This window comes from Plasmodium vivax, chromosome 8 (genome assembly GCF_000002415.2).
Source record: "Plasmodium vivax chromosome 8, whole genome shotgun sequence".
Taxonomy (NCBI): Eukaryota; Apicomplexa; class Aconoidasida; order Haemosporida; family Plasmodiidae; genus Plasmodium; species Plasmodium vivax.
The window spans coordinates 861,802-877,597 of NC_009913.1; the positions used below are offsets into that span (position 1 = coordinate 861,802).

The window sequence follows — 15,796 nt, forward strand, 5'->3', positions numbered from 1 at the left end:
AAGGGGGCTACACGTGTGTGTGAAAAAGAGCTACTACATGGTTCCCACGTGGAATAATCACGTAGCCACTTGGCAAAAATGCTATAGCACAAACTGTAACGTAGTCCCATCGCGCAGAGGGACGATGCTACCCGCACGTATTATCCACATGTATGATGTTTGCTCGTTTAGGGAATGTCAACAGTTGGGCTTGATTTATGAGCGATGGTACTACCTCTCCGTTTTTTTTTTTTTTTACCTGTACAGTTGATAACCTTTTGGCTAGCTCTTTTTTTTTTTTTTTTTTTTCTGCATAGATTTAAAAAAAAAAAAAAAATTACCTTACTTGTTCATATATTTTTGTGAACATTTATTTTTCTTCCGTTCCATGGTAATGTTTTTTTTATTTTTCCATATGTATAGGTGCAACAGAGTAATTTTTTGATAGTTGCACATGAGGTGTGTTTTTCTTTACGCCGCAACACCGTTCACCCATTCCGTACAACGTGTTCACAATTTTTTAGCACACACGAAAGAGTTGCTTTGTTGAGAGAGGAAATTTACCAGTAACGGTTGTGAGAACGACGTGACAGTGATGATCCTATCAGTGTCATTTGCGAAAATGAAATTGAACAGTTGGGGAGTACTCTCCACTGGGGGGAAGAACAACGGGGGAAAGGCAAGCGCAGCTGCTGTGGAGCCAGCTTTGGTACTACTTTTTGGACGCAATTTTGGCGCGCTGCGCAATTGGGGGCATTATGTTGGTCCCTCAGAGGCATAAGGCGATATGCACGGATTGTTGGCGAACCACCGCAAGGGCTGCTTCGCAGGGGTTGGGCTCTCTTAGCACGTGCTAATAAATAAAAGGTGCAAATTTTGCGATGTGCTATACAGAGGGGTAATTGAAAAGGTGCCCATTTGGCATCATATATTGTTTACCCATTATACGGGCCTTTTTCCAAATAAGGAGAAAGCGTTTTTAAGGCGCACACGGTGCTGAAGTTTTCCAATTAAACTTAGGACACTCTGCGAGGAGGCGACTCCTCCTTTGTTACACCTATGGAGGCGTGCGTACAGATTGCAGCTGGCGCGCCCTTCAACCTTCAAATCGCCATACGTGTTGTGCTCACGAAGGGTATGTCCTCTGGATTTCCCCAATGGAGGTATCATATATATGAAGCGTAAAAGGGACGAGCGAATTACCCTCTCCCTGCATTCGTATACTTATGCACGTGCCCACGTATGAGAAAATTTTTATGTACACCGAATTGGTCGACCGCACGACACAATCACTCGTTGCACGAACGGATTGTAGAAAAAGATCGTCATCATAAGAAAAAAGTTTTGCAGGTAAGAGCTCCCCTCCCTTTTGGCTAGATTTTATTTACCCCTGCACGCTACAAACTTCACAGCATCGCATACGCACGAACGATTTTCCTGCATCGAGAGTAGCAAACGAGATGGTACAAAAGGGAGAAATAGTAAGTAGATACATTATCACAAATGACATAGTTGAACGGGCTCCCGTCAACTTACTTGGCAGTTCGTTGCCCCCGTCCCCCTCTCACTTTTACAAAAAAAAGGATTACTTAGCTGTACGCCATTTTTCCGGGCACCCCCACCTTCTCTCCACATGTTTGTGTCAAAAATGAAGAGCAAATATACAACTACTGCTAAGCATAATAAGGGGTGCATATATAGGGAAAACATACCTGAACAGTTTTTATTTTTTTTTCTTATCTTTTACCTATTAATTGTACTGTACGTGCTAAGGAACACACCCTATAAGAATATAATCCTTCTGTATATTGTGCCTTGTGTGTTGCTCTTTAAAGTTTCCTTTATATGTCTGCCCAGGTTTATCCACTTTTTGCATGAAAAGGGTAGGCATACGTAGAGCGCTGTTCAGTTGCTCTCATAGGGTTGTGTGCGTATGGGCGTGCACATGAGGAGATATACATTCATGTTGGACTGATATGCGGGATAACTCCGCAGAGTGGCAGCCCCAAATTGCAATTATGCGTACACATTGGGGATAACGCAAGCGGGAAACAAATAAAAAAAATCACCTCTCCCACGCATTTTTTCCCCTCATTTCTGCAGGATTATGCGGTGTAGATTTGAACAAAACAAGCAAAGACAAAGTGGCAGAACCGATTGGCCTATTCCCGTCCATTTTGTATTTCATTTTTACACTCTTTTATCAGTTGTTATACTACGATGATCATAAAATTGTTAGCAGATAATGGGAAAAAAGAAGAAAAAAAAAAAGAAAAAAATCGCATCCCTGTGGTGTTTGCCGCACGGTGATGTGTGAATATATGGAAACCGCGCTTCGCATATCTGTTATGTGTGAATGCCTCTCATTCTTATTTTCCCCCTCCCCCCCCGTTGATGCCTGCGCAGCTGCTAGAGTACAACGCCGGGTTGCTGTCCATAATTTTTATGACCTTTTTGGTAGGCGTACACATTTGTTCAAGTGTACACAGTAAAACGCGAAATGGCAGCGCATTTTTCTGCCTATTATTAGCTTCACAGTTAACATTGCACTTTTGTTTTCCCCCCATCCCCTTTTGACCATTTTGATGAAGGGCTTCATAGATGACATTCTCGAATTGAAGTGGAGATACAAAGTGATTCTCCCATTTTTCGGTTCTATTCTCTTATAAACAAAAAAGGGATTACAACCCCGCGGGATGCCAATGTTGTACATTTGTACAGTTTTTTTTTTTTTTTTTTCCTTCTGACTTGTTCATATTTTTTTTTTTTTTTTTTTTTTTACTTTTTAGCTAGCTTACCCCTGCTGTTGTCCTACTCCGGAAAGACGATCATCCGCATTCCCAGTTTTTTAAATTTCCTATTTAAGGAAAGGATTATAGACATTGGCTTTTTCTACTATTTGTACATAATCCTGTTGTGTGTTTTTTGCACCAATGCGATAAATATATACGCAGGTAGGGGTGTTTCCTTTTTGCGCGAGATTTGTTTATTTGGAGAATGTGGGCTTTATTTGGTGTGCCTTTTTGGCATCCATTCATTCATTAATTCATTGGTTGATTCATTCTTTTTTTCTTTTTTTTTTTCCCCATAGGGATCAACGGATTGGAGATAGGCCAGAGCCTAATTATTGCCTTTTTCATTTCGATCCACAATTTGATAGTAATAAAATTGCAGACCGCGGCGTGCGACCTTGTGTTGAACTGCGCAGTTGTGAAGGCGCGTTGCATGTGTTGTCGAACGGCTGAGATGAGTGGTACTGCTAAGCACATCAGTACGTAGATAATCATTCGCACACGCAAACATCTATGTAATCATTCACATGTGCTTGCACGTGCACATGCGTGTTGCTGCCGCGCAGGAAATCATCCTCAACTTAGGAACCGGGGGAGGCAAAGGGGTCATCGAAGGGGCACAAATCCTGAAACAACATTTCCTGTCAATCATATTTATACTGCCATTTGTATCCATCAATTTGGTTACCTTTTCTTTTAATTTTTTTCCATCCAAAGGATTTGTCGGCAACACGTTAACCTATTTCTGTGGCATTTTTTTAGCAGTTGTTTCTATATTTGGTCATTTCTCCAAAACGTTGATATTATTTTTAATTCCTCAATTTTTGAACTTTTTTCTTTCCCTACCACAATTACTTAATTTTGTGCCATGCCCAAGACACAGATTGCCAGTTGTGAATCCCAGGACGAATAAATTGACATATTCGCACAATTATACTTTAATAAATTTGATTTTGTATTTATTTGGGCCCCTGTCCGAGTTTCACTTAGTGGTACTCCTACTGGCCTTTCAGTTTGGGACCTGTTCCCTTGGTTTGTTTTTGCGCTACTTTATCGACACGACGTAGTGTGTGTGCGAGCGGGCACGGGCCTACTAAGTAGGTGCGTCTGTGTGGGAAATCTCGCACGTGTTACTCTGCAGAGTTATGCGAAGTTTGTATGTGATTTTTTTTTTTTTTTTTTTTTTTGCCATTGCGCATAGCGCGAAATTGCCCTCGTGTTGAAAACTGCACGTTGAACTGAGTGGAAGCTTCCTGTACCGTTATGTTAAAATCGTTTGACGTTCGCGTATGAGCGGCGGGTTGGTTGACCAATTTGTTGCCACGTAGCCTGGGCTGAGGAAGCAAAACTTTTTCCATATGACCGAACAAAAATAATACTGAAATGTGGGATATGTCACGCGGATGTCCTGAACTGCACGCACTTCCCACTTGGAGGGGTGAGGTCCATTAAAAGGGTGGCTGCAACTTTCGTGTTAAGTGGGTCCGCTCGGAAGTGGCGCATACTGGGGGGCGCCTCCATCCGTTCGTTGGTTAGCCCGACCATGGCTAGCTCGCCCCCTTCACGTGCACAAAAGCACGTGTACAAAAGTACGTGTACAAATGTGGAGAACGCACCTGGGGAATGGGCGCAACTGGGGTAGGATGGAAAAAATGTCCCCTTTTTGTGGCTCCCTCTTTGATTTGCCCCATTACGTGAATTGGCACGGCTGGCCGAAGTGGCATTCACCTTTACACAAGCATCGGAATGCGTAGCTGGGTATACGCAAAAATGCATACATACGTAAACACGCATATGAAGAAAAACCTTTTTTTGCAGTGACGATTTGCACAATTTGAAATTAAATAAAAAGGAACACGTGGTTGGCACGTTTGCGAGAGATTAAATCTGAAGTGACCATAAACGAATACATTTTGGGCCCCAAACGCGTCGAAAAAAAAATATTTTTTTGCGTTATTTTGCGGCTCCTATTGTTGTTAAGTGGTTCACGGCTATGTTGGCGGTATGCGAGTAGGCCATATACACCTCTGTACGTGTACGCATGAGTGTAAACGCGTATGTACGAATGAGTGTAAATGCGTATTTACGAATGAATGCAAACGCTCATGTGCGCATGCGAAAGTGGCGGTGTTCCCCGCGAGGCTCCTCCCTCAGAGACGAGTCAGCTACGCGCAGTTGATGCCAGAAAGGGTTACATGCCCATTTACACACCGCGCGGTGATGAGTAGTGGGGAGTGTTAGCCGTGCGGTGAGTCCCCCCTTTCGCCGGCAATTTTTTAAGCGGTTGCGGACGGCGGCAGTTCCTGGGATAGTTTCCTCTAGGAAGTGAAGAAGAACAGAAGGGGGGGAAAGGGAAAAAAGGAGCGAAAAAAAAAAAAGAAAAAAAAACGAAGAAAGAACGAAAAAAGAACGAAAAAAGAACGAAAAAAAATAGGTGAAAATAACACATGTGCAATTTTACCTATACACATTTGTGGAATTTTTTGCAAAGGCGAACTTTTTACCGCTTTTTTTTTTTTTTTTTTTTTTTTTTTCTTCTTTCCGTTGTTGCCCACCGCCCAGCATGATCGACGATATTTTGACTGCGGACGAAAGCGACAACAACTTTTTTGACGGAGGAATAAAATTCTTCAAGAGTGACGAAACCAACTCGTTCCACAGCGTAGAACCGGTTGTTGCGAGTGACGACGAGGGTGACGAGGATGCGGAAGAGAAGGAAGATCAAGATGAACCGGGAGGGCCTCACCATGTAGAGGAAGCCGCGGGACACGGCACATGCACACCCCTGGGGGAGAAATTAAAAGAGGGGCACCACTCCTCCCTAACGCGAACCGCTGTAGATAATTCTACGCCCAGCAGCAACCAACTTTGCGAATATAAAAATATAATTCTTGCGTTAAAAAAAATTAATGAGAGCGTCGACTCTGCGTTTGATTGTAACAGTGTTAACCCGTTTGTGGGGGAACAGGGAAGGCAAAGAATTGTGAAAAAAAAAAAAAAAAAAAAAATAGGAGAGCCGCAAAAGGAGCAGGTAAAAGGAGCGCGGCAAGCGGAGCAGGTAACAGGAGAACGCCAAACGGAACAGAAAAAAACAGCCGAACTAGGAAGAGGAACAAAAAAAATAACACCGCTGCGAGAACAAGTGGAAACAGGAAAAAAAAAAATATTAAATGGCCTACGGCCACTTGAAAATTGCAAAGTTCGTGTAAAAGGGTGCAACACCAGGGAGGAACGAATCGGGCAACTGCCAGGCGAGCACAGATCAGTTGGGGTTGTAGAGGAGTTCGCCGGAGGGGTCGTTCTGCCTCGGGCGCGCTGCGTAAGTCGACGGCGCCATCATGAGTGGAACGGTGGCCTGGAAGGGGAAGAAGCGGAAGGAGCCCAAGAAGCAGAAGAAGTCGAAGAAGCTGAAGAAGCTGAAGAAGCAGAAGAAGCAGAAGTAGGAGTAGCGGCCGCAGTGGAAGCCCAGCCAGCGCGCATCTCGCTGCGTCGAAAGGGGGAGCACAGCGAGGGGAACGAAGGGGCACACGACGGAGCGCGCCATCTTCTGGGCGGCAGCCATTTTACCCGCAAAGCTGCCAAGTGTAGAGGGAGCAGTCCGTCGTGCACACAAGGCTTCAACTCGATTGCGTGCAGCATGACGAGCAGCGCGGGTGGTAGTAGCACCGCGCAGGGGGGGATCGACGCGGTGGAAGAAGCGATTGACGGAGTGGCCATGGACGCGGTGGTGGAGGCGAGCAGCGAAGTGGCCATGGACGCGATGGAGGAGGCGAGCAGCGAAGTGTCCATCGACGCGATTGACCATGTTAGCCCCCACACAGGCGCAAATGGTCGAGGCGAGGAAAAAACGCCCTGCAGTGAAGACGCCGACCCCCTCGCAGGAATGGATGGAGAAGCCTCTGTGGGGGAAAAGGGTAGCCCCGGTGGTAGCCCAACTGATCATGTCCAAAGGAGAAGCATACCGAACGGTGCCCCACCATTAGCGTCACCATCTTACCACAACATTTCGGATAACTACTCCGCGGTGTACTCAAGTAGGAAAGGCGAAGGGGGGTGCCACACGTGGAGGGGGAAATCAGCCAAGTTAGAAGACAGCGTTCAGCAGGGCAAAGGAAGGAGCACCCCCTTCTTCTGTGTACCTCCCAATTGTTCAGACAAAAGGCAGGATGGGGAAGCGTTTCCTTTTTTTTGCTACTATGGGTGTGGAAAGGATGCTCTGCAGCCGGGGTGGAGGCAGAGACAGTGGAGTGTGCAAAGCGAGAAAACGATGGAGAGGCGGATGACCATCCGTGGGAGAGGGAACAGTGTGCCAAGTGAATACACCTGCAGGAGGAGAGTCTCTTCGAGCACAGACATTTCGAGCTTAACGTATACGCGGAGCAAAGAAATGGTGGAAGGAATGAATCGACGCGGTTTGGAAGGAAGGGACCCAAGTGGAGAGCCGCTTAACCATTGGGGAGAGGAAGAGCCGCGTTACCATTGGGGAGAGGAGAACCATCGTGGTGGTTGCGCTGCTAGCGAGAGAGTGTTGCCAAAGTTTAAGTCGCTTAGTAATGACGTGGGAGAGACGCACAGTGAGGGGCGGCATTTTGCCAACGCGTCGGTGGGGCAGTCGAAGGAGGAATGCTACGTGGGTAACTCACAGGGGAGAGGTGTAGGGAGAGACTTGGGGAGGGGGTTACCCCCCTGGGGGGATCATCCAAGGGAAGGCCAAGTTGAACCTGAAAGTGGAGACGATAGAGAAGTGTACCCCATGGAGGGAGGAGGAAGAATTCCCCTTTTGGCACCGTCCACACGAATGTACAGCCGAGAGGATGTGAAGAGGGGTGACCTTTTCGTTAGAGGCGGCTGCGGTTTGCTGGTCCCCCCGTTTAAAGGCCTAAAGGTTGGCTACCGCAGTTCGGGGGGAAGCCGCCAATCAGAGAAGAATCGGCGGCAGGTGGACACTGGCCAATCGGGAGAGCCCATCAGGGGGCGGAGCGGCTTCCGCGCAGAGAAGGACATCTTCTTCGAGGCGATAAGGAACATCATACGGATCATGAAGGAGATCAGAAAGATAAAAATGAATTTGAAAATCGAAAGGAACTACTCCCTAGTCATCCAAGACAAAGAAAAAAAAAACGAATTGGAGAAGCTCATCGATTATTTAACCTACCAAAAGGAGGTGAGGAAAAAATTGAAGAAGAGCTACTTTGATATGATAAACAAGGGGCTGTTTACATTCCTCCTGAGGAGCAACCGGGCCAACTTCTTCTTTACAGAGGAGGAGGTGAAGTTGCTCAAGCGATGGAACGAAATAAAATTTACAAAAGTGGGTAGCAGTTCGGGAGGGAACACCGAGGGGGAGGGCGGTAGGACGAACTGCCTTGGGAGGAGTGGTGGTGGTAGTCACACGGAGGGGGGGCCCTCGGACAGGAGAAAGATCCTCCACCGGTTGCGGCGTTTGAATGACGTCATTGGGCAGCAGCAGCGGCAGCAGCATCAGCAGCAGCATCAGCAGCATCAGCAGCATCAGCAGCATCAGCAGCATCAGCAGCATCAGCAGCATCAGCAGCAGGTGGAGGAGGAAGGGGTGCGGATTAACTGGGGAGATGAAGCCATGTGGATCGGAGAGGCCGATGGAGGGCTGTGGCCCAGCGGGGGGTACCCCCCCGGGGAAGCGCCCCGTCGTGGGGGCAGACCAAGGAAGAGCAAAAATATGGACTCGCTCCGAAGCGGATACCTGGGGAGCACCCCGTCGAGACCCATCTGGTACGAATCATATTTCGCTCATTGTGAAAAGAGCCAAAGAAACTCATTTAACATTTTTTTATGCCTAAAAAATGTGAAGAGGATATACATCTCGCAGAGGTTTAAAAGGAGGATACAAAATGGGCAGATATATTTGTCGAAAATATACGACGGTGAGAAGATGCTAGGCCATGTGAAATACATTTTGGAGGAATTGCTAAACAGGAGTCTCCCCGAGATTGTGTGTTTACACATTAATGACTGCTTCGTCGATGCGACCATTTCGTTTTTCATTTCTCTAATTCTTCTTCTTTTTAAGAATGTAAATACGATTAAGGTTATTCGATGCCATATTTATTATTCGTACCTGAGCGATTTTTTGGCTTACCAAAAAAGGAACAACTTGCGGAGCATGCACTTTGTGTGCAACAGTATCCTTTGGACGAGGCCCCCAGATTTCAGGAGCTTTCGCGGGGGGGTGCACTCCGCCAGGCAGCGGGAGAACTTCCTCCTCTACTTTAACACCAACTATGTGAAGAAGGGGAAGGGGTGGAAGAGGTGGGAGGGGCGACCCAACTCGAGCGGCGATGCCACGACCGGGGAATCCTGCCGACGCGAAGATTCGAGAGACACCAGTTTGAAGAGTTGCCTCCGGGGAAGGGCCCCCCCCTCGAATGGCGCCGCCACGGGGGATTATCGGATAGTCGTGAAGAGGGGGAAGGAAGTTGCCCGTTTTGGCGTGGACGAGTTTTACGACTGCTTCGTGTTGGGGGGGCGGGAAGCAAAAGGGGGGAGGGAAGCAAATGGGGGAAGCCAACCGAAGGGGGAGGATAATCAAAAGATCACACCAAACAAATCAGCCGACCCGCAAAACAACTCTGCCGCGCCGCTAATCAACTCTGCCGCGCCGCCAATCAACTCAGCCGCGCCGCCAATCAACTCAGCCGCGCCGCCAATCAACTCAGCCGCGCCGCCCCCCACCCCGGCGAACGCGTACAACATCCACAGCGGCTCGGGGAGCGACGCAAACACGTCGGAAGACTCTTTGAAGGAGGAACTGCAGGAGTGCCTGTGCACATTCCCGAGGAAAAGAATAGAAGAGGCAAATTTCTGGATGCTAAAAAAGTTAAAGCTATGCTCAAATAAGTTGAATGATGATGCCCTCATGTACATATGCACACTAATCAAAAAGGACAAATTAAAAAATCTAAAAGTCCTCGACTTGAGGTGGAATAATTTTACCTACAGAAGCTTGTTAGCTCTGTCACTGGCATTAACAAGCACCACAGTGAGTGAGGCATCTGAGGGGATACACTGCAAAAGGAGAAAGTTACACAAGCTTCTGCTCTCCGGAAATAATATCAAAAGTCCGCTGTACTCCTCCTTCCTCTCCAGCTTCTGTACATGCAATTTTATAGTCGTAAGGAAATTGGACTTCTCCATGAACCTAATTGATAGTGATTCTTTCGCCATCACCTTCAAATATTTTAGGCACATTTTTCAGCTCCAAAAAAAGAAGCCAAAAAAAAAAAACAACATTGGGAACGTCTTCATAAATCTTGATCATAACAATTTGAAGAATTCATTTTATATTAACAAATTGGCACACCTTTTGAAGAAGTTTCCCTCAAAGGAGTGGCAACCAAATGGGGAGACCCCAGTGAGGGAGCCAAACACAGGTGGGGAAGACGCTCGGAAAGGAGTGCTACTCAGTTTGCAGTATAATAATATAAAAAGGGGCACTTGGGGTGAAGATCCCGGGGGGACTACCTCTCGGATTAGGTTCTAACATAGGGTGGGGGGAATGAATTACCCTTCATGGTAAGGTGACTCCATGGAAGGGTCATATACCCATGTGGGTAAATGTGCATATAGAAAGTTATGCATGAGTACCCATCAGAGGGGGGAACAAAAACCGATGAAGTGGCAATCATACTGAGGTGAAGTTTGACTCTTCCGTGGGGATGGTTTTTCCCCCCCCATCTCCCCTTTTTTTTTTGTCTGCCCCCCAGTAGCGGAGCGCCCCCTTCGTTTGATTGGAAGGAGCTGCATTCCTCCTGCGGGTGGGCTGCCCGGATTGTTTTCTTTTTTTTTTCTTTTTTTTTGTGTATTAATTTGGCCGTACAGCTTTTGCACGCGGCTCCGATTTGGGATTGCCTCTTCCGGCACTACGTAGATGCGTTCGTTTCGTGTCGCTGTATGCCTCTACTTTCGCTTCTTTCGCTGCTCTCGCCTCGCTGCTTCCGCACATCACGTATTCGTGCTGACGCTCAAGTTGCCTACGTGGTTCAGGTAGGCCAGCGAATGCTGCAACTCGTTTGTGTCCAACAGACTGTCGTAGATGTTTCTCCAGTTTTCCCTGTAGTTCTCTGGGTCCTTGCCCGCCCTTTTCTTTTTCCTTTTCTTTTTCCCGCGGAGCTTTTCCCTGTGGATGCTGGGGAAGAACCTCATTTTGGGCGCGCTGAGTCCGAGCTGCGGGGTGGGGAGGTGAGGTGAAGAGTAAAGAGGTGAGTTAAAGGGGTGGGGTAAATTGGTGAGGTAAATTGTTGAAACGGGGTCATCGCTGCGGTGTAGCGCCCGCGCGGTGTGCGCTTCACCGCTTCTTCACTTCACCGCTTCTTCACTTCACCGCTCCTTCACTTCACCGCTCCTTCGCTTACCCGCTTGAAGAGCATGGCGTTTTGGACGTAGTTAAAGTTGGGGTTGAGGCCGACCTGCAGCTTGCGCTTCTTGTAGTTGTCCTTGATGGCCTGCAGCGTTTTCTGCTTGTAGTCGTCTTCGCGCCACTTCTGCTTGATGATCTCGGAGATCCTCTTGCGCCTCTCCAGGGTGAAGGGCTTCCTGCCACTGAGCATTTTCTCTCGAAATTCTTTTGTCTTCCACTTTTCTCTAAGCAAAATTGATTTCCTCCTTTTGGTATTTTCATCCTGATTGAATATCCTCGTTTTTGCGATGATGCTTTTTCGGTAGTTTTCGTCTGTCCATTTTAGTTTTATTTTGTAGGACAATAACTGTTTCGTTTTTTCGGAATGCTTAAATTGGTTTTTGCATCGGAGCAATTTTTTTCTTTCTTCTTGGTCCCTCCATCTGAGCTTGGCTAGCTCGGATAGCTTCTTCCGGACCTCTTCATTTTGGGTTTTTTTTTTCTTCCTCTTTTGGTGCGGCTGCGCGAGGGGGGGGGGCCCCGCCTGCTTCGGCGAGGTGGCATCAGCGTTGAGACTGTTGAGACGGTTGGCATTGTTAGCATCGTTGAGACCGTTGGCATGGCTGGCATCGTCATAGTTTACCTGATTAGCATCCTTATCGGGGGGAGTAGCGGCTTGGGGAGCGTTTAGGGGGGTTCCCACACCCTCCCTATGCTCGTCCTTCCCTATTGGGGTCTCCCCCGTTGGGTTCACTGGGGATATTCTACTGTGACCGCTGCTTCCATCCTGTATGACACCTTCGGAGGCCTCTTCCAGATTCTTCTTCCCCGTTAGCCTCACACCTTTAGAGGTGTCCCCCCCCGGAGCGACATCACCCCTTTGTGAGTAGAGCGGTGAGCATTTGCCTTTCTCTCCCTCGGAGTAGTACGCCTCTATACAATTCCTCCGCGCACCAGGATTCGCTGTGTAGGTGGGCAGAGTAACAGAGCAGTCCTTCCTGCTGGCGTACCTCAAGCGAAATATTTTCCTGCTGCGACTGGAGACTCCGTTAAAATGAGTAGGAAGAAAAAAGAGGTTCGTGGCCTGCCTTTTGGGGCTAACCGCGTGCGCATGCATGGAGGAAAAGTTGTAAATCGTCAGGGCGTAACATACACAGGCGAGGAGGGTCGCGCTCGCCCGATGGAACATATTAGCGCTGTGCTGGCGTTGGCTCGCTGCCCTCCTTCCCCCGTTCCACCACGTCGTTGGTTAGGCGGCGGTTGAGCGGCGGTTAAGCAGCGGTTAGGCGACGGTTAGGGGCAGTAAATGCCAAATCATTACCGCCAAACGACGAACTGATGCTTCATCGCTTCGTCACTTCTTCGCTTCCTCGCTTCCCCTCTATGCTGCGTTACCCAGTCGGCCGCCACAGTGGAGTGGGTTGCTCCTCTTCCATTTTTTCAGCCCCCCAGGAGAGATATGCAAAAATGGTGAATACCGTTTTGGTGGAGATTGGCTGAAAGGACTTACGCGTGGATGGGAATGCGAATGTACAGCCATGCATGCTCACATGCATAAGCGCGCTCGCTGCTTTCGATGCGGACGAAGTTCTGCCGCCTCTGAGGCGACGACAACTGAACGCATGCCCAAGGTGAAGAAAGGCACAACACAGCTTTGCCCCTCCACCAAGTGGGTTATAAAAAGTTTAAAAAAAAAAAAAAAAAAAAAAAGAACTTTTATAGAAAGGGTAATTTCTGCGTTCGCTTATTTTTTGCCCCTTTTAAGAGCAACAATAACGTCGGGCAAAAAATTGCTACAAACGGCGTTGCGATCCCCATTTCATCACTTCCTCAGGGGGTTGCAGTGGGAACCCCTTCGTCGAGTCGAAAAATGTAACGGTAGACGAGGTTAAACGAACTGCTCAGTACGGATTACACAAAATGGATGCCACGGAAGTTTTCAAATGGTCCGCGGTTTTGGAGTGTAGCATTCAGGGTTTGTGTGATGATACCTCTACGTGGATGGTCCCTATCCTAAACGTATGCCTACCCGCGTGAGAAAATCAAGGCAACTGTGCAACGCGTTTAAAGAAGTCCACCCGTTTAACCGCTTTACCTCCCTAGCACGTTCGAGGCACCCTTTTTTTTTGAACCGCCCCGTTTTGTGAAAAAAAAATGGAAAGTCTCACACGTTGAGCGAGAAAGGTGCATATATGGACGTGTTATGTACCCCCCAGAACAGTAAAAATATGACTTACATGACTTATAGGACTTTGTCCATCCTTCTCAAAAAATTAGTGGAAAAAAAAAAAAAAACACCTTTTTTGTGACGATTTAGGCGTACAGCAGTGACTGCAACTGACGTGATCTTTAGCAATTAAGGGGTGGTTATGATGATGGGAATATGAGTTATATATGTGTGCGGCGAGGGAGAGGCCATATGATGCGTAAGTTCACTCAAGTACTGGTTGACGCATGGGACCACGCGCGCACACGCGATAGGTCTACACACACTGTGCGTCTGCGCAGCACAACTGAACGAAGTGCCACGCCCGCTTCTCAACCGTAACATTAAAAAAAGACATTAATGCAAGGTAACACTGGGAAGAAATTAAAAAACGAAAAATATTTATATTTGTGCTTGCACTGTTGTAGCCTCTGCTAGCTGTTTGTATGAATGGAAGTGTTGGCACGTCTGCGATTGTAAAAATGGGTCCACGCGAGTATCGGCATATGCACACACACACACATAGGTAGGTGTACATACACACAAAAACACACGTGTGTGCAAGTGCGTAGGGATGGGGGAGCTGGCCAACAGTGATGGTTACAAGAAAAGTTCGCAGCACAACTGCGTTACTTTTTTCACCCCTAGTTTTTCTTTGGCTTCTTGGCCTGGGTGGGAGGCACGGGCACTTTGTTCATCAAGGCCTTGTGGATGTGTGGAATGACACCACCTCCAGCAATGGTTGCCTTTATAAGTGTATCCAACTCTTCGTCACCTGTGGGGAAGAAGTGGGAAACATGGCATTAGTATTCACATCTTCAATATCGCACTGATGGCCATTTTGTCCCGCACGCATAGTCGTAAAAGTACGCAGTGAAGGCACAAATAAGTTGGCTGCACACAATTTGGCTAGTCGCAAAATGCACATTAACATGGTGAAAAAAAAAAAAAAAATTACCTCGAATGGCTAGCTGCAAATGTCTGGGCGTAATTCTCTTCACTTTCAAATCCTTGGTTGCATTTCCTGCTAATTCTAAAACTTCGGCAGTGAGGTACTCCAAAATTGCCGCTGCGTAAACAGCTGCAGTTGATCCAACTCTTCCGTCCGAAGAAATTCTCGTTTTTAGCATTCTGTGGACTCTTCCTACTGGGAATTGTAAACCTGCTCGCGATGCTCGGGACAGAGGTGCCTTCTTGGTTTTACCGGAACCTGGGATGGGGGGCGGCGAGGAGTGGCGTGCGTCATGGGTGGATGCGGCGAACAACATGCGATGTGGAAGCATGCAGAGGTGACACGAAGGGGTGGGTGGACATGATTCTCCCCGCTTCACACGCGCGGGGGGCGTTAAAAATGTTGCATATTCGGTTGGGCAAAAAAAAAAAAAAAAAAGGAGTAATCCGTACAAAAGCAACATAAGCAACGTAAGCGACGAACGCAGCCTGCGCAGCGTGAATGATGCGAACGGACGGCCTGGTGCGCGGAAGGGCATACAGTGAGCTGGCCGCCTTCCCGTGCTAACTCGTTCCTAACCTGTTTTTCCCTTTCCTCCTTTTCCAAGACCAAGGACTTTACCTCCGACTTTTCCTCCCACTTTGCCACCAATCACTTTTCCTGGAACTTCCATTTTGATAAAGTGGATAAAAAATGGAACTTACGTTACGGGGGGTGGGAACTGTCGATAAATAAATTTGTTCGCGTGAATTTCCTTAAATTCGCGAGTGGGTGAATTGCGAGGAAAAGTTACAATAGCAGTTACGCAGTTTTGCAGTTATATAATTGTATAATTATGCTTTTTTTACCTTTGCGAATGGCAGTAAAAAAAAATATTGGCGATTGCAAAATTTTTGGCAAAACGAACGAAGCGAACAAAGCGAACGAAACGAAATAAAATTAAATCGCCCCAATCCGCTAATTGTGCCACTCCCCCGTGGGCGCATTTCTGCCGGTCATTTTTTTTTTGCGCGTTTCGAACAAAGGCAGAGTGAACGCATGCCGAAATGGGTAAAAAAAAAAAAAATTGCCCCGCCGCAACGATTTTACGTACATCACCATTTGCCCATATTTTGCGTACATGGTGTTTAATTTATGTACATATATATGTATATACATACACGTATGCGCAATTTGCCAAGGGGAAAATATCAACTCCTCATTTACCGCCCGAAGTGAAAAAAATCAACGCAGTGTACTCCCCTTTGACTCAAACATGTTCATGATTTTTCCCAAAAAAGGCAACCCCCAAAATGCGTGTGAGCAAAGCGGGGACGTACCGAGCGCGCCATTTGCCGAGAAAAAGTGAACAAAACGGTTAAGACATTTTTTGGTTTCGCCCCGCACGCGCGTATACACTTTAAAAATTTAGTGAAGCGTGGTACGCGGGAGGTACGCGTACGTAAAGGTTTTCACTCTGGCGATGATGATGATGATGATGATGGTGATACCCT

At 47.3% G+C, this 15,796-nt stretch overlaps 4 protein-coding genes across 4 annotated transcripts, besides 7 other annotated features; 2 read left to right on the top strand and 2 right to left on the bottom strand.

The window, feature by feature from the left end:
* Nucleotides 1–1,365: 1,365 nt before the first annotated feature.
* PVX_095175 (N-acetylglucosamine-1-phosphate transferase, putative) lies at nucleotides 1,366–3,838 on the top strand (the record flags this gene model as incomplete). The annotated part of the gene is made up of 7 exons (XM_001614451.1): nucleotides 1,366–1,862; nucleotides 2,083–2,213; nucleotides 2,386–2,436; nucleotides 2,571–2,631; nucleotides 2,769–2,933; nucleotides 3,071–3,138; nucleotides 3,338–3,838. The coding sequence occupies exons 1-7, from the start codon at nucleotides 1,613–1,615 to the stop codon at nucleotides 3,836–3,838; spliced, it is 1,227 nt and encodes a 408-aa protein (XP_001614501.1). The 5' UTR covers nucleotides 1,366–1,612.
* Nucleotides 3,839–5,334: 1,496 nt separating this feature from the next.
* Nucleotides 5,335–10,290, top strand: PVX_095180 (hypothetical protein, conserved; the record flags this gene model as incomplete). Its single annotated transcript, XM_001614452.1, has 1 exon — nucleotides 5,335–10,290. The coding sequence occupies one exon, from the start codon at nucleotides 5,335–5,337 to the stop codon at nucleotides 10,288–10,290; it is 4,956 nt and encodes a 1,651-aa protein (XP_001614502.1).
* Nucleotides 6,035–6,066: a microsatellite.
* Nucleotides 7,255–7,286: a microsatellite.
* Nucleotides 7,834–7,859: a microsatellite.
* A 350-nt stretch (nucleotides 10,291–10,640) lies between the features above and the next one.
* On the bottom strand, nucleotides 10,641–12,679 carry PVX_095185 (hypothetical protein, conserved). Its single transcript, XM_001614453.1, has 2 exons — nucleotides 11,162–12,679; nucleotides 10,641–10,973 (listed from the first exon to the last, which is right to left on the bottom strand). The coding sequence occupies exons 1-2, from the start codon at nucleotides 12,332–12,334 to the stop codon at nucleotides 10,752–10,754; spliced, it is 1,395 nt and encodes a 464-aa protein (XP_001614503.1). The 5' UTR covers nucleotides 12,335–12,679; the 3' UTR covers nucleotides 10,641–10,751.
* Nucleotides 11,537–11,556: a microsatellite.
* Nucleotides 12,680–13,496: 817 nt separating the features above from the next.
* PVX_095190 (histone H2A, putative) lies at nucleotides 13,497–15,228 on the bottom strand. The gene is made up of 3 exons (XM_001614454.1): nucleotides 14,883–15,228; nucleotides 14,310–14,561; nucleotides 13,497–14,126 (listed from the first exon to the last, which is right to left on the bottom strand). The coding sequence occupies exons 1-3, from the start codon at nucleotides 14,974–14,976 to the stop codon at nucleotides 13,996–13,998; spliced, it is 477 nt and encodes a 158-aa protein (XP_001614504.1). The 5' UTR covers nucleotides 14,977–15,228; the 3' UTR covers nucleotides 13,497–13,995.
* Nucleotides 13,498–13,526: a microsatellite.
* Nucleotides 14,275–14,311: a microsatellite.
* Nucleotides 15,204–15,226: a microsatellite.
* Nucleotides 15,229–15,796: the final 568 nt, after the last annotated feature.

What these genes read in the sequence shown, in the direction of transcription:
- PVX_095185 (XM_001614453.1), bottom strand. Translation starts at nt 12,334, where the DNA reads ATGTTCCATCGGGCGAGCGCGACCCTCCTCGCCTGTGTATGTTACGCC. An exon ending in ACGCCATGCTCTTCAAGCGG is followed by an intron (nt 10,974 to 11,161) that starts GTAAGCGAAGGA and finishes CCCACCCCGCAG; the next exon opens with CTCGGACTCAGCGCGCCCAA.
- PVX_095190 (XM_001614454.1), bottom strand. Translation starts at nt 14,976, where the DNA reads ATGGAAGTTCCAGGAAAAGTGATTGGTGGCAAAGTGGGAGGAAAAGTC. An exon ending in AGGAGGAAAGGGAAAAACAG is followed by an intron (nt 14,562 to 14,882) that starts GTTAGGAACGAG and finishes CCCCCATCCCAG; the next exon opens with GTTCCGGTAAAACCAAGAAG. An exon ending in TTTGCAGCTAGCCATTCGAG is followed by an intron (nt 14,127 to 14,309) that starts GTAATTTTTTTT and finishes TCTTCCCCACAG; the next exon opens with GTGACGAAGAGTTGGATACA.